At 47.6% G+C, this 19783-nt stretch overlaps 1 protein-coding gene across 1 annotated transcript; it reads right to left on the minus strand.

The window, feature by feature from the left end:
• Window positions 1–6065: 6065 nt before the first annotated feature.
• Window positions 6066–18051, minus strand: PHYH (phytanoyl-CoA 2-hydroxylase; the record flags this gene model as incomplete). The annotated part of the gene is made up of 9 exons (XM_080631441.1): window positions 6066–6707; window positions 8759–8890; window positions 10527–10676; window positions 11398–11576; window positions 13335–13416; window positions 14088–14253; window positions 14372–14482; window positions 15011–15066; window positions 17965–18051. The coding sequence occupies 9 exons, from the start codon at window positions 18049–18051 to the stop codon at window positions 6654–6656; spliced, it is 1017 nt and encodes a 338-aa protein (XP_080487567.1). The 3' UTR covers window positions 6066–6653.
• Window positions 18052–19783: the final 1732 nt, after the last annotated feature.

The following is a 19783-nucleotide window of genomic DNA, read 5'->3' on the forward strand; positions in this document are numbered from 1 at the left end:
GTGTGGTATGTAGGGAAGGTATGTGCCTCCTTGGGAGCCAAAGAATAAAAGCGATACTCTCCATTCATCCCTATGTGCAAAAACAGGATAAAGAAACAAAGGCGCTAACCCCTGGGGCAAACCAGGAGTGGGGGACATTGATGTGTTGCAGGGTTTTATGGGCCTCAGTGTATTTTAAGAGATACTTTTCTTGCAGCAGAGTGACCTGACAGGCCCAGCTGGCTCTACGCTGTCACTGAAGCTGTCCCATGATACAAAGACCTCCAGCCTTGCAAAGAAGAAGCCCAACCACATGCCAGGCTGTGTTAGGGAGGAGCAGCCAGAAGGGAGATGTGAGTGCCCTAACACTACCAGTGGGTGCAAGTTGTTAAACTGGATTGACATGACAGAAACCTCCACCACCACAGTTAGCACTGATGGTGAATCAAGATGGTGTTGCTGAAGCTACCCCCAAAGGGTTAAGCAAAGTCACATTATAAATATAATGCTGAACATGCATTCTCAGAGCTATCATTAAGATTAAACTGAGGAGTAAGCTGATAAATCAGCCCTTTTCCCCAGCCAGGAAATGTTCTTCTGTGTGCAGGGTTGTTTCTCCAGCTACAAAGCTCCCTGTGTATGTATGAAAATGGGCAGGAAGATACCCAGCATCTCTCATAATAACCTAGGAAGTCAGGTTTGGTTTTTAGCTACATTAAGCATCTTCCTTCTTTAGGTACGGCTGAAATGTTAATTGAGAGCATCTTGCCCCATTGCCACAAACAAGCTTTCCTTGGATTTTATAACCACTTCGAGGAAAAATTAAACCTTTAGCACTTTCTCCCTCTGCACTCACTAGTTTGGGTTTATTAACTCCCAAGTAAAATCAGCTCAGTGAAAACTTAATATCCTTTCACAATGAACACACTACTGCCAGTTGTTCAGGGCAGAGCCTGTGCAGTGGTCTCTTGGGCCACCACATGCCGCTGTCTTGGCCAGCTGCACTCACCCAGCCATTTCACATCATTTTCCCCAACTCACTTGCTGCCCAGTTTTCTTCCCTCCAAAAACAAAGTACATGTGGGACAAGAGTGCAGGCCAAACTTTTCCCCTTTTACTCTCATTTCCAATGCAAAGCCATGTTGCAGAGCCTGTTTGGTGAGGTGACAGCTTATACTCTGCGTGGGCATCACTCACTACCACATCGATTACAAATGGCTGGCAGGAAGAAGCTCATACATCTGGACTGTAGACACACATAACCTAAAGCAATACTTCCTTGACCTCCCATTACCAGCAACCAGAGTGGCAATCAGAGCAGATCTGTGTGTTCATTAGGATTCTTACTCTGCACCCACACAGTCACATCATAGAATCAGCTGGGTTGGAAAAGATCTTTAAGATCATCAAGTCCAACCAACCCACTTATTCTGTAATCAGTTCCTAGTTAAGATTTTGATGGTGTTCAGCAGCTAAAGAAATATCTGCAGCTGGTCTCCTACCTTTTGGAAACCTGATGTCTTGTTTGCTCTGGAGCCATGAATAAGCAGGGAGTGGAAGAATAGTGTTTCCCTTCTCCATGGCAACGTGAACCCTGGAACTCTTCTCATCATAATCCAGCAGCCCATGGAGAAATTTGATTGCCAGACTCCAGAAACCAAGAGTGGAAACAGGTCAGTAAAATGAGAACACTGTTTCTCAGTGTAGAAGAGATGCAAAGGAGGTTACTCATTTTCTTTCATGAAGGGTGTTAGGGAACTCGACATACCCAGTGAAGAGTCTGCTTGTTCACCTGCAGGTCTTGCTAATCAGTTGTAAAGACTCGCTTATAAAGAACCAGAGTCGGTCACTCTGCTTCCTGGATCATCTTTGTGCATCTCACAAAAGGCTCATCTTCCCCAGTTGCACCTCACAGCATCAGAGAATGGTTTGGGCTAGAAGGGACTTTAAAGTTCCTCCAGATCCAACCCCCTGCCACGGGCAGGGACACCTTCTACTAGAGCAGGTTGCTCCAAGCCCCTGTGTCCAACCTGGCCTTGAACACTGCCAGGGATGGGGCAGCCACAGCTTCTCTGGACAATCGTATCATACACGCATAGGATAAGACTGTGCTGCTCTACATCCTGCTTTGGATAGCTGTGAGGGGCAACTTGTGCATCCCTGGCTGCACAACCAGGTTGTCCCTCACTGTTGTAGTCTAGGAGCACACAATATGGTCCTCAGGCTAGGAGGAGATCAGTGCAAGTTCTGATGCATGGAGTGTTGAGAACTCAGGTTACCTGGAGGACAGGGGATGTGGGTGGCTGCACTGAAAAGACTTCATGCACTTTAGATGTGATACAGCATTGTTCTGGGGAGCATCACCTTGGTAGTGTGACCCATGAGCTGCTCTAAAGCTGCAGGTGAAGCACTGGCTCTAAGCACGCTCCTTGCTGGCACTCAGTTCTGAGGCCAAATGAGTTTAAATCTCACTCTATGGCACAGTGAGGCCCCAAACATGGTTCTTCAGTCCGCAGCTCTTCTGCAGAGTGGTTGGGAATGGCATGAACAAACTGAGTGAGAACTCAATGTACTCTGTGTCTGCGCAGAAGCCAAACACCTCAGAGTAGGAACAGCACAGGTCTGAGCTCTGCTGAACTGCAGAAGGTGATGAAGAGTCAAATCAACCCTGTAAAAACTGTGGTTAATTAAACTTCCTCCCCCCCATTCCCCTTGCATGAAGTAGGACTTGGATCTGCAGCACCAGAAGCCAAAGCCAGGATTCAAAATCCTTCCTTTGGCACGTATTCAAGGGTCTTCCCATCAAAGCGCTGAGCTTGCAACCACTGTCAGCAAGGTCAGGAGTCAGCCTGGATTCGACATCTCTGAACTATTAGTCTGGAAAACAGCACAAAAACTCCGAACAAAGGATCTCCTCTGTATTTATGGTCTTTTACCAAGCTCCAGGAAGCACTTGTTTTCAACACATGTGAAATGTCAAGCCTAAAGAATGTGTCTTAAACAGTGGGGTTTCACACACGTGCAGTGGTTAAATAAGCAGCTGAATATGGGGACCGATGGGTTTATGTGTATTTCTGGAACCTGCATGCTGCTTATTAAAAACCAAATACTTGAGGGACAGCTAACATGGTGCAGAGACTGAAACTGGAGAAACATAGCTGAGCAACCTGCTCTGGTGTGAGATGTCCCTGCCCATGGCAGGGGGTTGGAACGGGACGAGCTTTAAGGTCCCTTCCAACCCAAACCATTCTGTGATTCTATGGTTAAATTAGTTGTAAAGAATGTTTTAGGTGTAACACGTGGTTAGATACAACAGCACTTCAGTTTAGGAGGCACACATGCATCTCCCAGTGTGTGGGCCTGAACATCTACTACAACCCAAACAGTAAGAAATGTGTCCCATTGAGCCAGGGCTAAACTAAACCATACTATGCCCAAAATGACTTCAGATATGTTCAGATTTGCATTCAATTCCATTCAATCCAATTCAAGCAACTTTTCTAAAAGGGTAAGTGCTGCTTCAGTTAAATGTGCAGCACTTGGGCACACCAACCACTTCTGTATGTCTGTATCCCTGGAGCTCTGCTTACCAGGATCTGGAAGTTTATTTATCAGCATCATCTACATGGCCACTGTGCTTGGCCCTATGAAGCATTCAACAGCTTTGAGGATCTGCAGAGGAAAAAGCAATAGGAAAGAAAATGTGCTTTATGCAACACATTGCAAGTAAAAAGAGCTTGCTCATGAGGCTCATGCAGCTTTAACCAGAGTAAAAACCAAGCACAGGCAAAACACCTACAGGTGCTGTCATAGGAGCAATGCTCACCACAGAATCCCTTGACTGATGGAAACAGCTTGATACTTTGGGACTGCAATAATCACTGAGGGATGGGCAGTGTTTTGGGGTTCCTGTACTTGCTCTCCATGGGGCTGCAGTGCGCTGGGTAGGTTTACCCTCAGAGAAGCAATAAAGTGACCTGGTGAATCATTGCTTTTCCTCTCCTCCCCTGCCCGCTGCCATGGTGGTAATGCAAAGAGGGAGTCTGAACCCGAAGGCTGATGTGACCTTGCAGCTTTCCTGTGGCCACAGCTCCCTCTGCAGTCACCTGCCTGATGTACAATCACAGACTGGTTTGGGTTGGAAAGGAGCTTAAGATCATCCAGTTCCAACCCTCCTGTCATGGGCAGGGACACCTCACACTAAACCATGTCACCCAAGGCTCTGTCCAACCTGGCCTTGAACACCGCCAAGGATGGAGCATTCACCACTTCTCACCTGCACTGTGCTGCAGCAAACCAAACCCTAAGAGATATACAGTTGTGGTTTGGGTTTTTGCCTGCAAAGCCAAGTGCTGGAGGCTGAAATGAGTTTCTAGCTGTGAATTCCCACTGGTGGGACATGTGCTTTGGAAACCTGTGACTGCAGGATCTCTGCTGGCTGGGATGGGTGGGAACAGGGACAAGAAAGCACTTACCAGGTAGATCCTTTACATGTCCATTTACATGGACTGATGAAGCATCCTTTGGACTCCATCCCTTACTCAAATGTCCTGTGCAGAAGTGCTTGTAGATCTTTGTTCTCCCAGGGACACAGTTCTGCACCAATGAGCAAGTGGCTTTACTGAGAAGCAGCCAAGAAGCAATGCTGGATCTGGCTTTGCCCATGGTCATCTCAGAGAGCAGGGTTCAGGCTCCTTGGCATTGCTAGGATGCACCAAGCTGGCCTTGCACACAGTTGAGAGGAGCTTGCCCAAGCTTAATCTTCCCCAGGGCTCTGGAGTACCTTGACCTGTTGTTATAGGAGGGAGTGAGGACTTGAGTCTCTCATCAGGTGGGACAACTGCTGAGTTTAGATGCTCTGTGAGGTCTTGGGTGGGTTTGTTCTTCTGAAAGAGGAAATTTAAGCCTAAATTCATAGGCAGAGCCGCACAAACTTCTAAAACAAAGGAAAAGTTCTTCCTTTCCTTCCCTCTCCCAGCCATAGTAAGAGAATCACAGAATCGTAGAATCAACGAGGTTGGAAAAGACCTTTGAGATCACGAAGTCCAGCCATAATGCAGTCTGGAAGCTGTGCATCGGATGGACACATGTAGCTCTTCTCTGTGGTCACAGCTCCCTCTGCAGTCAACTCAGCTGCACCGGTAACATCAGGCAGTGAAGTCTCTTCACAAACCCCGTGCTGTGAACCAGACAGGACGCTCTTTAGTCCTCACAGAACCCCCGGGGAGAGCAGCAGCTGGGCTGTGAGCTCAGCAAAGGCAGCAGAGGAGCCTCCAACTCACTGCAACTCACTCACTTGAGCCTATGCAGCAAGTAGAGACCAGGCTGAGAAGGTCTGAGTCTGGAAGGGCATCACGGCACATCTCCCCACAGTTACACAGCGGGTGCATGGCAAGGGATGCAGGAACCAGGATACTCAAGACCACTCAGTGAGCAAGGCTAGGGGGGGCCTGTCCTAAAGTCTCCCCCTTATCAGATTTCTCAGTGTTGGGGTCAAACCAGAGGCTACTGAGATGCTGTGTCTGTTTCCAGGTGGGGACCACAGCCCAGACACCTCACCCCATCACCAACGGGTTAGGACCAACACAGGATAACAGAAGGTGTCTTGAGAGCCCATCAGTGCAGCCATTTGGCACCTTCTTCAGGTGGAAGGGGTAGTGTAAAAGAGAGGAGGGTTTACATTTTGCACCGGGGTATTCAATGACGCATGCACTGAGCTGCAGAAATGACACGACACAGCCCTGGATGAAGGTTTGCTCTGATTTAATCTGTATTTCAGAAAACAGATTCTGAAAGCAAAAGAATCTTTCAGAAAGCAAGAAAAAACATTGTAAAAGGTGAGAGGATCACGTCAGTGCGCATCACCCCACCCCGAATCCTCACCAGCATCCAACCACTTCCACAACCTGGCAGCACCAAAAGGCACCTTGTCCCAGACTCAAAGGACTCCCCCCTCATTTCCACAGCTTGAGATCCACTGTAAGGCCAACAAGAGGCTGGTTTGCTGGTCCAGTAACTCCCAACCGTGTCAGTCACATGCTTCACTTGTGTCAGCACTGCTTGGTAAGAGGCAACACCAGGTCACATTTGAGGAACCCTAGCAGCAACCAAGCTCTAGCCCGTCAATCCCATTTTATTATGTGAGTGGTTGCTGCTTCCCCTTTATTCAGTTCCTTACACCGTTGATTCTGCTGGTACAAATACGCCCATCTCCATCAGCTGTACCAACAGCTTCCCATGTGAGCTCATACTGACGGCTTGTATGAAACTGATTCATTTTATTTCTTTTGCATAGAAAAGGAAGTTGGAAATGCTGGAAATTCTTGCATAAAATCTTATGTTAATCTAGCATCATTCCACAGGGATGTCAGGGAGAAACTTCTAAAACCAAGAATAAACACACCAAGGAAATCAAGGTGCTATTTCAAGACCTTAATTCTTTGATTTTCTAAGATACCCACAGCAAATCCAGTTTTCTAGGTTAGGTTTCCCTTGACATCAGCTCTTCAACCTCAGTGCAATTACTTCATATTAGCATACAATGATTTCGCGATGCAGCTTTTGGCTAAGTTACCAGTCCAGAGGTCACCAAAGCACAGGCAGGATCTGCACCCTCCGATCAGAGAAGCTCATTCTCAGGCCCATGGTTTCCATCCTGCTCTTCAGGGGTTGTTCTACAGATTAATTCTTTCCCCTTGCACAAGCCGTGCTCGGATGTTCCAAATATCCTTCAACACAAAAATGGGACAAAGGAGAAAACCTTAAGGGCCAGCAGAAATGATGACCAAGATTCCAGTTTACAGACATGGAAATAGATACAGATATAGATGCCTATCCATAGAAACACACCAGAACATTCACTGAGGAGCATTCCAAATCCTAAATATCAAGAACAAAAACACAGTAAGGAAGAGGTGCAACCTCCACCCTGAAGAGACAGGTTGTTTGCAAGCTTGATGGAAGGCAAGATTCCCATGACTCAATTCTGGAGGGGGTCAGAAGAGGAAACATGAGCAGCACAGAGAACATCACCCCTGCAGAAGTCACAGAGCCTTTCTTGTGTGCCTTTGGGTGGTCAGAAAAGCTCCCAAGTGACTACACCTTGCATACTCCTGCCCGTGAGCAGGTGACAGTCCTTGTGCAACAGGAACCAAGTAACGTGTATGAATGCAAGTCCTCAGCTAGAAGTCAGGTCCTGGGCAGGCACTGCTGTAAAGCAGAGACCCCTGCTATTTGCTTCACAATGATAAATGTTGGGCAAGCTCCTACCTCAGTTTCTCTGGGTGAGAATTACTTAGTTCTTAGCATTAGCTTTTTGAAGGTGAAATGTAAGAGCTATGGAGCTTTCCTCTGGGAGAAAGCTCCACCCGTGGTTAAAAGGTTAAAGTTACATGAACGCAGACTCATCTGAGGCTTGAATGGGCACAATGGCATTTCCACTCATGAGAAGGCAAGAGCCTCACTGCGCTCACTTTGGTTTTCACTGCGTACCCAAATAGCTCCAGGAATCCAAAGCCAAGCAAGCTGCAACTTTACAGACAATATGTAAGAACAGGATTGGAAAACACAGGCACAGCATGGGGAAAACCAAAACACAACAATCCCCAAAGGAGAGTCTCCTCCAGAATGCTCTTGATATTGGAATAGCTGTAAAATACGTACATTCAAAAGGAAAATCACTGCCCATCACTTCCAGACTTCACTGCCTTGACACCAGCTGTGCCTGTGTTTGGGAACTGCTGCAGATGAAGAAATTCAGCACATTTCTCCCCCAGTAACAAAGTTTATTATTCTTTCAGTGGCCAAATCCCTGAAGAACTGAGCTTTGCTCTCCATTTCAGACAGTGGTTTCAGTTTTCCACCACAAGTCCATTACCCCACATTTAGTTTTCTTTTGAGGCAGATGTGTGTTGCTGCCAACATACCTGCTGTAGCCTCCAGTGTAAACAACTGACGGGGGATGATGTTTAACCAAACAAATCTGGTCTGCTATTGCAGTCAGATGTGGCTACTTATTTACAAGGAAAATCTGTCATTTGGAGGGGGACTGTAAGGACTGCGGCCATAGAAGCAGTGGATGAGCACTGAGTTTATTGCACCTTCTTATACTTGAAATTTCAGGGCAAGAGATGACCACATCTTCCTATTTACATCGTGCAGTCCAAATGCAATTGCAAGGAGCACTGGTTCAGACAACTGTGAACAAGCGGATGCAGTGAAGGGCAAAGCCTGCATGGACTTCACCCTATTCCTGTCTTGCCATTTGAGCCCACCCCATTGCACAGGGAGAAAGCCAGACTCTCTCCAGTGCTCTAAGAAGGGCACCTGAGGAGCATCAGAGCTGAGCCATCACAAGAGCAGTTTGCAGCTCCTCCTGGCTTATGCTGCAACATCAGTCTCAGCCACATAACAAAGTGCTGATCTCAACATCAGTCTCAGCCAGCACTGGAAGGCATCCAGGCATGCTCATAAACCTCACTGTGACAAGTAGAGCTGGAGGAGGAACTTCTAGAGCTCAAGGGATGTGAAGGCGCTGCCCAGAGAGCAAGGCTACTTCTCCATCAGGCGAGAAGCAGCCTTATGAGCAGAAAGGCCTCCAGAAAGCCTACTGGTCGTCCTGTGAATGTCAGGTCTTTTGTTCTGTCAAACCCCTCTGCATCAAGCAGCTTGATGTGCAAAGTGGGCATAGTAAAAAGCACAAACCTGTCACACAAGGGATTCTCCCTTAGGAAAGGGAATGGACCTGGATTGTAACAAAGGACATAAAGCCAAGTCTTACCCTGAGTTCCGCAGAAGTCATGTTGTACTTCTTGCGAACCATTTCTGCCAGTTCTTTCTCCAGGTGCTCTTGGGTTGTGTTCTTGACATCAATGTAGTAGCACTCGGAGCTAGCGAAGTGGCAGCTTATGCTCTGTGTGAGGAAACTGAGCATCACTCACCACCACATCAATTGTGAATGACTGGTGGAAGCAAACCTCATGCACCCCAGATCATGGACATCCCACCCCTTATCATGTCAGCAAATCCCTCCTTTCTGAGCACTCCTGCTTTCCTGAGGGTTTCCTCTCAGAGAAATACTCTTGTTGGGGAAATAATCCTGCTTACTGACATGCTCTTCTTCCTTTCCTTCTCTCCCAAACATTCCTCCGGCATGAACTGTACTACTTGATCCAAGGGTGTTCACTGATAGGACATGGGGGAATGGCTTTAAACTGACAAAGGGGAGATTGAGATTAGATATCAAGAAGTTCTTCCCTGTGAGGGTGCTGAGGCGCTGGCACAGGGTGCCCAGAGAAGCTGTGGCTGCCCCATCCCTGGCAGTGTTCAAGGCCAGGTTGGACACAGGGGCTTGGAGCAACCTGCTCTTGTGGAAGGTGTCCCTGCCCGTGGCAGGGGTTGGAACTGGAGGAGCTTTAAGGTCCCTTCCAACTCAAAGCAGTCTGGAATTCTGTGAGTACCAGCAGCCAGAGACAGGGCTGGAGCAGATCTGTGTGTGCCCAGTGAGGGTGCTTACTTTCCACACCCAGACAATCACATCAACCACTTCATTTTGCAATCAGCTCTTGCTTAAGCAGAGTCCAGAGGAGATAAATAGAAATGCCCCACTGGAAAAGCTCTCATTACATGAGCTGTGCTAGCTGCACGTGAGATCATGCCAGATCTCAGAGGGAGCTGGACCACAACCTGGCTCAAAGAGCTCCAGGATACTCACTGATTTGCTCCAAAAGCAGACAAACGCTGGGATTTGGCACAGGTACAAGGAAGGTCTTGTGTTTCTGCAGGATATTAAACAAGCCTATTGCTCCACTGGCTGAGAAAGAGCCAGCAGATGAGACTCCGTACCGGATGCTCTCTGTACTTGCAGTATTGCAGGAGGAAAGAATTCCACACCAGCAAACTGCTACAGGGGCTAAAGGAACGGGCCATCTAAGCAGTCAATGCAGGCAAAACCACAAAATAGAGCAGCCAATGTTGCAGTTCAGGGGTTGTGGGGGAAACGTCTGCATTGCTACTAGTGGCTGCAGTAGAGGCTACAGTTCCCTAACGTGCCAGGATTAATCCACTTCTGACGAAGGATCAGGCCTCCAAAGGAGGACACTTTTGCCTGTTTCAGTTAAATGATCATGATGCAATACAAATAGATGGTGTGGGATCAAATCTTAAATAGGAAAATGGATTGTGTTATCATATAAATCAGTGTTATGTATTGGATGATGGAGGGTCCTGCTATCCAGAGAGGAGATACCAAGTAGGCAGGGGGAATAAAGTCAGAGAAGTTCCTGATATTTGGGACAACTAAAAGGGAACTATTGGAAAAGCAAATATAGGCAGCCAGGCTTCAAACACAGATTCCACATCCAATTTCTACTCCTGTCCTGTTTTTCTCAAGCCGCACCGCAGCATGCGCTTATCCCAAAGATATGTTTAAACACAGAGTGTGTAAAAGTGTATCAGTAGGATAAAAACTCATCTAAAAATCATCCACATACTCATGAGCTTATTAAAAATCAGAAATATCCCAAGCTGTATCAAGAGATGTTTCCTACCTTTCGGAAACCTGTTGTCTTGTTTATCCCGGAGCCATGGATGAGCAGGGGGTGGAAGAACACCGTGTCTCCCTTCTCCATGACAAGGGGAACCCTGGGAATCTTCTCATCCTCATCAAGCAGCCCATGGAAAAGTTTGTTGCCTGCACCCTAGAAAAGAAGGCTGAGTTGAAGTCACTCAGTTAAGATCACAGTGAGTGCCAGTTCTCAGTGCAAGGGGCAGCCACCGCTCTGCCCTCCTCTGGGCAGTGCCCACCTAAGAGCCTGCCCACTTGCCTATGAGTCTTCCTACTTCAAGCCTGAGCTACAGCAAAATAATACTTTCTCTATGTTCTGAAGCTGGATTCAGACAATTAAGAGCATTTCTTGGCTGGAGAGAACAGAGAAGAATCCCATAAGTGTGGCCTGATGCTACCGCTGGGCTCCAGCCTTTTGCTCCCAGCACCAACACCAGGCCAGCTCAGGAAACACCCATTCTTAGGAGGAAGATCATAGAATCATAGAATAGTCGCAAAGAATCAAGATGCTCCTTTGTATGTAATTTCATCCAGTAGTTCGCTACCCAATTTCTCCTTTTTAGGATCACGCACTTGCTCACCAGACAGCAGTTCACAGGAGGATAAAGAGTCCTCAGACTTGTGTGTGCTTATGCCATTATGCCATGACACACACGAAGGTGGGAGCAGAGGCAAATCTACCCAGGTTACATGGAGTGATGCCAAACAAGCAACTCGCTCCCAAAGCAACAAGTCAGTGTTTGCATAAACAGAAGATCCACCACTGAAAACCCCAGCTTTGACCATCATCCCTCCATGGTGAGCTCTCCCATTCTCTCATGCACACCTTCCCCAAGGACCCCGTGCTGCTTTACCTGCTTCGGATAGCCATGAGGCTTCAGGGGCATCTTGTGTGTTCCTGGCTGCACAACCAGGCAGCCGTTGTTCTGGTCAGCTCTCTCCATGGCGGTCCAGGAGCACACAATGCGTGCCGCAGGCCGGAAAGGGAAGTAGTGCAAGTCCTGATGCATGGGGTGGAGAAAAGTCTGTTTATCTGCAACACAGGTTCAAAACCTTCAACCTCATCAAACCTGACACAGCCTTTTCCTTCCCATTAAACCACTGTTGTAATGTGTCCTAAGAAGCTGCTGCTTGACACTGGAGAGACTTTGTGTACTCAGTGCCTGCACCAGCACACCATGGAAGCCAAATAGGTTAGCTTAAACCCATCCTAAGGACAAGCAGCACAGTAGCAGCTCTTGGGACAGCAATGAGGACACAGTGAATGCCAGGAGGCTGCATGATCCCGTAGAAGACTCCTTTGGCCGGCCATCACCACCATCCCCTGCCAAGTTTTCACCATTCGCTTTGGCTGTTCCCCAGCTGTGTGAACTTTAACCAGCACAGCATTGCACAAACCTTTCCAGTACAAAGACTTCCAGAGAGCCACTGCTGTCTGCAGTCACTTGATCTATGGCTGTGTTGCAAGTGGAACCAGCCCAATCTGTGCTGCACCCAACACATATTTATTTAGCCTTCATTTAAGAAAATAAATCTCAATTTATGGGCTGCAGCCTCCCCAGACAGTCTATCAGCAATCCATTAGCCTTTGCTCTAGAGGCTTTGTTCCCTAAAGTCTAAACAAGCATAAATGTTTGTGAAAGTCTTTTTGTTACTTATTTTCCCTCTACGGAAATGGAAACATCATCCACACCAAAACAGCCTTTTATAGCTATTATTTATGTATTTATTTTGCCATTGAGTTTGCTGCTCAAATAGATATAGTGAGGATGTTTCCACTGGCCTTATTTGCCTCAAAAACTCTCCTGAGACCTGCACCTCTCCTAAAGTACTCCTCGAAGGTACTGGATGGAGACCTTGCAAATATGGAGCAGCTTCCCTTCTCTTGTCCATTAATTCTTTGCTTTTACACTAAAAATCCATGGTCTTCTGATGAATTTCCAAGCCAAAATGACAGAGCTTTCTGTGAGGCATTTAAGATGCCAAGTGGAGATGACGTGAACAAAGTCAGTGTTTTAAGAACTCAGTGTTACGTATCTGCTCAGAAGCTGCACACATGAGAATAAGAAACACCTTAAGAGTAATAACCTGAGGCTCAGGTCTCAACTTTGCTAAACCAAAGCAGCTTATGCAGAGTCAAAGCTCCTTTGAAGAACTGTAAAATCGTCAGTCCAGTTCTCTCCTTCTCCCTACCCACCACCCCTGCATGAACAATGATCTCAGTTTTCAGCAGCAGGAGCTTGGCTTCAAGTTCCTTTGTTTGGCACCTATTCAGGTATCTCCTTATCGAAGTGCTGAGCCTGCACCCGCTGTCAGTGAGATCAGGACCGTACAAACTCCAAGCAAAGGATGATCTCTGTAGTTATCTCTATTCACCAAGGTCCACAGGAGCTCTCATTTTCAATACATTTGAAAATGTTAATGAAAAGTTAGTAAGCTCATAAGCTTAAAAACCATGCCATGTTTTAAACCCTCAGCCAGCTGTGCTTACATAAAGGCCAAACAGGGAGCTTGCTTGCTCACTTTGAACATGTGAATGTTTAAAGACATCCAAGACAACCACCATCTTCTGCAAACTTCCACTGAACATTGAAAGACAAGAAACTTTATCTCATTAAGCCATGGTTAAAAGAAAACAATTACCAAAGTGGCTTCATAAATATCCAGTTACTCGGTTTTGATTTGTCTCATTTATTTTTTCAAACAGCTTTTCTAAAACACTAAGTTAAATCTTGGCAGGGTAGACAGCACAGTAGCGTCTCTATTTTCCCCTTATCCAAGTTTTCCTTACCAGAATCTGGAAGTTTATTTATCAGCATGGTGTGCATTGCCATGATGTTTGGTCCTGTGAAGCACTCAACATATTTGAGGACCTACAGGGAAGAAAACATTAAGAATATAGATATTAAAAGCATGAAGACAAGAGGAAGATTGCTGAAGAAGCACTGGGACCTGGATGTTTATGGACTAGGGTACAGGAGTAGAAGGTTGGGATGGAGGGATGCAGGACAGGAGGCAAAATCAGGCATAGCACACAAATGGGCATGGTGGCAGGAGATGGTGCAGCAGGCTGCTGCGTGGGGGCTTGAAGAGATGGGGAGGGTCATACTTCCACAAAGCTACTGTGGCTGTTTGCCACGACATGAGCATTGGCTGCAAAGCTGGACCTGCCCAGAGAGAAGGTGAATTGCCTGGATAAAAGACATTCAGAAAGCGCTGCCGGTCTGTCCATAGACTGGCATGGTTTGGGCAAGTCACATTCCTGACTGGCTCTGCACCAAATGAACTGAGGAGCACTGCTTTAAATATGCCCTGACCACAACCCAACCAACCTGTGCTCATGCAGAACACTCTTAAAAGATGGAATGATATTCCTTCCTTGCGTATGTACTTATGGGAGTGACATAGAGAGGCTCTAAGGGATAAAGGATATAGCTTTAGCAGAACCAAAATCAGCTTCTTCACACAGGTATTAGAACATAGATACATCCATATAGGCTCTTCCACCACCATTCCCATTTTTGTGGTTACTTTTTAGCTTTACCTCTGGCAGAGTACAGTATCTGAACAACTCTTCATCCTCCTGGAAGTCCTGCACTTTATTAACCACTTTTTCAGACTGACCAAACTGGGATCTCAAGGACTCATCTTTCATAATCATAGCTCCTGGTGGATTCACCTCCTTTCTACAAATCCTCATAAACTCCTTCCTGCAAAGCAGAAGAAATGTCCATGATGGGAGAGCCCAGCTTCTTGCAGCTTCCCAGAGCTCCCTTGGGATGCTGCTGCACACAGGAACCTGCAGCACCTTCAGTGAGAGCCCCGTACCTGAAGCGCTCAATGTCTTCATCAGAAACGAGCTTCTTAATGAGCAGATACCCATTGTCTTCATAGAACTGCCTCTGCTCTGTGGTGAGGACATCATTGTCCAGCGTATAGCTGAGACACAGAGGAGAAACACATTAGTAGGGCAGAACAGGAGCAACGTTGGTGAGACCTGGCAGGAAGATGGTGACGTGGGGGATTAGAAGCTGCAGGGGAGAATCGGTGGGAAACTCTTCATATCTTCATGTCCACCTCAGCTTTACAGGCCTGCAGCATTCCCCATGCTCTGGCATGGTGTGTCCATGGCTGTGCAGCATTTCTGCACACAGCCTCCCATCATGTCTGTGACACTCAAAGCATCCCTTGTGTGCCCTCCCAAAGCTGGGCTCAGTCCTCAGCAGCCTTTACTCTCAACAGAGATTCTGAAGCACATAGGAACAGTCTCAGGAGTCACACTGTCCATGAAGACATTTTCAAGATGAATGGTTAAGCTTCTTTATTAAAGAAAGGAGATTATACCCTTGCAAGATATAAAAGGCTACACAATGTCTGGTGATCAACGCATGTGCTAGCGTGGAAAAAAGGACTGAGTTCTGCAGGTTACATTTCTTTTTAATCTCTACAAAGGAAGATTCAGCTTACCAAAACCTCCCTGGTTCAGTAACTGCACTCACTTGGGCTGAAGTAGGAACGTTTGTCTGGCATGGAAATTAAGGAATATACATTCAAGCACTATAGAGCAGAAAAACAGCTACACATGCATCCTGAATCCTGCAGTGAGTTAATGTGCTGGACATTCAATTCAAGCTCTTGTTTAGTTTGCTTCTGAAACAGTCTTTCCCACCTTCGGAGTAGCAGGTCTAGCAGAGAAACATAAAGTAACAGCATAGAAGTCTTGTCCTCACATAAAGAAAAGTCAGTATAAAATGCCTGAGACTCCAGAGTACTCCACATGCCTTGATCCATCACTCAGAATGCCAAGACACCCAATGAGATGCTCAGTGGAGATGTTTACTTGCCTAGTTCCCCTCCCTATGCTCCAGAGAGCAGCCAGACCTACCCAAAACCTGCACTGCCTGCTTTTGCATCTCTCCTCTCCTAACATCAGAGCCAGAAGCCACGTAGGGTGAACTTGGGACTTCACATTCCTACGGGTAGTACAAAACCTCACCTCTTCACTTACTGCAGAGATTAGGTCCTTCCCAGACTTGACATGGACAGCACCAAGAGGAGAGATATGGGCTTGTCATCCCCCTCAATTAATTTCAACAGGTTTTAAATACACACAATTGTGTTTTCCTATGCAAAGAGAGGTGTTCTCATTGACAGAGCAATTAAATCCCACTTGTTAATGGAGCCTCACAAGAGGTTTGCCCATGGGGTTGAAGCGTCACCCAGGGACAAGGACAAAAAAGAGCATTTTCATGCATGTGCATGTTTGGAGACCCCTGTGCTTCAGGTTTTATGTAAACCAAAGACTTTCCTCTACTGCTCACCACTACCTTTTAAATGTGCCATAAATTAGGCATGCTTCTGGAATGAGAAATAGGTTTCATCACAACAGTTGTGTCTGTGGTTCCTACACCAGGAAGCTTAAACGTTGGCTGGTGAGGAGTCACATACAGTGGGAGAAGAAACACAACACGCATAGCAAAAATGATGAGCCAGAGGGAGGAAAAACTGCTGACAACTGGATGGAAGAGAGCGGGAAGGAAGAGGACATCGGGAGACAAGGTGGAAACCACCACAGCAAGTCCTATAGCAAGTGATTCCCCAACTGAGGGCACTGCTGCTCCACATACCATACTTCAGGTCCAGTTTCAGTGCAAATGGGACTCCTGGCGTGGCCTGGGACTCATGGGATTCAGGCTTCTAAATGTCCACAGGCAGCTGAAGGAGACACAGGCACTGGTTGAACCCCAGCTGTGGTTCAACCTCCACCTCCCTGAACAACGGATACAGCAGACAAGCCCACCAAGGGCTGGACCCCATGGAACACCTTCCTCCTGGGCTTTGCAGCACCTCCTCCTCTCACTGGTTTTGCTCTTGCCATCTTACAACACTCAAAGGACAAGTTTGGGTTGCTTGGACAACTGAAAACAAGAGGTACACAGGCTGGGAAGAAGCTGCCACCTCTGGCAGCTTATTTTGGTAAAGACAAAACCAGTGCCCTGATGTCACATATATCATAGAATCATAGAATAGTTAGGGTTGGAAAGGACCTTAAGATCATCCAGTTCCAACCCCCCTGCCATGGGCAGGGACACCTCACACTAAACCATGTCACCCAAGGCTCTGTCCAACCTGGCCTTGAACACCGCCAGGGATGGAGCATTCACAACCTCCCTGGGCAACCCATTCCAGTGCCTCACCACCCTTACAGTAAACTTCCTCCTTATATCCAATCTAAACTTCCCCTGTTTAAGTTATATCAAATAAACCTATTCTTATTAGATTCTGCCATTTATTTTATCCACATGCCTTTCTTGCTCCAGCCCAGCTTAGTCCTGTTTTTGTCCAAATCTCTTTACATCAGTACCATTGCAGCAGGATTTAAAACCAAAACACCTTGTGCAGTGCCTCTCCTTCTTTACAGCAAGGCTGTCTGACACTTAGTTCCCAGCTGGGGTTAAACCATAACATTTTCCTTCATTTATTTCCGATGTTATGCTCCCCCTTGCACCTTTGCCTTACAGCAGTCTGAGTTACTGCCATCCGTCTTATTTTCAATAGATCTGAAGACTCCTACATCCTGTTTGATCACATCTTCTTTGCCAATTTAGTGTAATTCAGATGAAACTTGTCAGCACTCGGCTCTCACTGAGAATCAGCAGCATTTAAACGTATTTTATATTTAGAAAAAGCAAGATTTAAGGCAACAACTTTAAAACCACCACCTGCACGCAGCCCTCGTTTAACTTGTGGACACACGGGACAGATCAACATGAAAACTTGTTTCTGCCCTGGTTTCCTTCCTCTGGTCTATCATAAAGCGGCCAGTCTCCAACACTTCCACCCCATTTCCCACTCACAAAGCAAACCCTGACGTTTCTCCTGCTGCTGGGCTACCAGTCAAGCCCGTACCTCCCAACAAAGGCTGAGTCTTGCTGTTCAGTTTCTAAGCCTTGCAGAGTCTATCACCCGCAAACCTCCAGAAGAATCCTCTGCAGGAAAACCCCTGCTCCCTGCTGGCAGAGGTGTGCCCCGGGGGGTTCATCAGATGCAATTCCCAGCACCCAGCCGGTTGCAGGGCTGAAGCTCAGAGAGAAAGAGGAGGTTTTTGAGGTGGGATGGGTGCAGAACCCAAAGCACCTGTCAGGGGTGATGGGGGAGTGCTGCCCTAGTGCATCCCTGCTTGCTGAGGGGCTGTGTGGGACATGGCTCCCCTGCACGTCACCACTCTACAACCATAGGGATAAGTGGCGATTCTGCCTGTGTCTCCTTCCCAGGCAGGCTGTCCTTGCACGGCAAACCATCATAGAACACCTTCTCGCACACACAAGCAACGTGCTGGGAGTCACTGGGGCTGTGGACGTAAAGCCCTTACCCCCACAGGCCCAACAAACCCCAGCCCGCTCCCACATCATAAAGGATACAGGAGCAGCGGGTGCTCCCACCCGCGGGGAGAGGTGCCGGAGGATGGCATCCAGCCGAGCCGCCAACCGCTTCCCCACCTGCTCCATCGCGCCGGGGCAGCCCGAGCTCTGTGCCCAGCCTGACCTCACGAGCGCAGCCCGACAGCAGCACAGCGCCGTTGGCGTTCCTAGCCCCTGCCGCACATGCGCCAGCAGCCGCGCATGCTCAGAGCGCCACGGGAAGCCAGGAGGAGCTGGCAGGGATTGCGGATGGGAGGGCTCGTGGAGGCTGGGACTACGTGGGGGAGGCTCAGCGCATGCTTTAACACCGCCCAGCCCCTGCCCGCGTTATTCCCCTTCTGTGCCAGCAGTGCGGGTGCTGGGAGGTTGTCATCAGACCTGAGTGAAGGCTGCCTCTTGGGCACAGACCACGGCCGAGGCTCACATCTCGTATCTCTTTATCTCCTGTCAATAAGGAGACTGTCAGAGCTTGCCTCATCCCTCCATTAATCACTTTGGGGAGTTCTTTATGGCCCCACTGTCACCCTGATAGGGTGGCAGAGTGTGTTTTGCGCTGATGGAGATCTGGAATTAAATCCACATGCAGTGTGTTGTGCTGGGTGGCATTTCTGTCCAGCCTTCTGGGATAGCTCTGGTGCTTTCCAGTGAGAAGAGAAGGAGCAACAGGAGTCAGGAGTCACAGTGCACTGAGGAGGAAGAAAAAAAATCTCAGGGGTGGAAAACCTGGTGTAAGGAGAATGGGAAACAGTATAAAGGTTGGGGAGCTACAAATAGGCATTGAAAAGAACAAGCTGTATAGAGGCTTGGTATTCCTCTGAAGCTGGAATACACTTACAAGTGGCATATTCAGTATACACTGTCCTTAGCACACTCTTACCTGCTTTAATTAACTCTATGAGTGCCTCGACTGACACATGTGAGGAGAAGAATATTAAGGGACTGAACACAGCCCCAGGGCCTGCAGCACAGTTCAGAAAACGGTTTTCATCATCTCTGCATGTGTCCCTGTTGCTGCTGCACCATAGAGCCTCACACCTTCTGCAAAGTGGAATTCAGGCCCCCTGTGTCATGATTCAGGCTGGCTTGTGCCATTGGTATGATGGTCAGTTCATCCCCTCCAGCCCTGTGCAAAGCAGATGCTGCTGGAGATGGGGTTTCTCCTGATGGAATTTGCTGTCCTGGCCAAGGGGGTTCATCTCTGAGCAGGACAGAGCAGGGAGGTGGGGACAAAGGTAACAGCTCTGAGGAGGGTGAAGGTGGGAGGAAGACATTGTGCTGCCTGCTCCAGGTCCAACCTTGCAAGCTGCTTCCCCAGGAGATGGAGAAGTTGGGGATCTGGATGAGAGAGTAGTGGTAAACTGAGGGCAGCAAATCCAGTAACAAATACCCTATAATAAGCTGGAAAGCAGCATCAGGAATGGAGGTGAGTTATGCTGAGAATCTGCATTATTTTGCCAACCCAATATATGCACATAGATCCTCACAGTTTGTTCATAAACCGCTTGCTCCTGAGTGATCGAGCCAGGCCCTGCTTCCAAAGATGCGCCACAAAGAGCAAATCCCCTGCTGCTCCAGGCGGTCCGATGATTACAGGGTGTACACCATATCTTTACATCACAGGTACTTCAGGAAGCTTAACTGCATTTTGCAGCAGGTTTTTCTGGAACCCAAGGCAACATGTTGATGGCAGCTGTCAATATACTAAGCTTCATGTTGGTGCTACAGATAAACAGAAGCCAAGGCATGGATAGGAAGTGCTTCTGAACTTAACGTGTATCTTAAAAGCTGATTCCCTTTAAAACTCAGTGGCAAAACTCAC

The sequence above is a fragment of the Psittacula echo genome, assembly GCF_963264785.1.
Source record: "Psittacula echo genome assembly, chromosome: 1".
Taxonomy (NCBI): Eukaryota; Metazoa; Chordata; class Aves; order Psittaciformes; family Psittacidae; genus Psittacula; species Psittacula echo.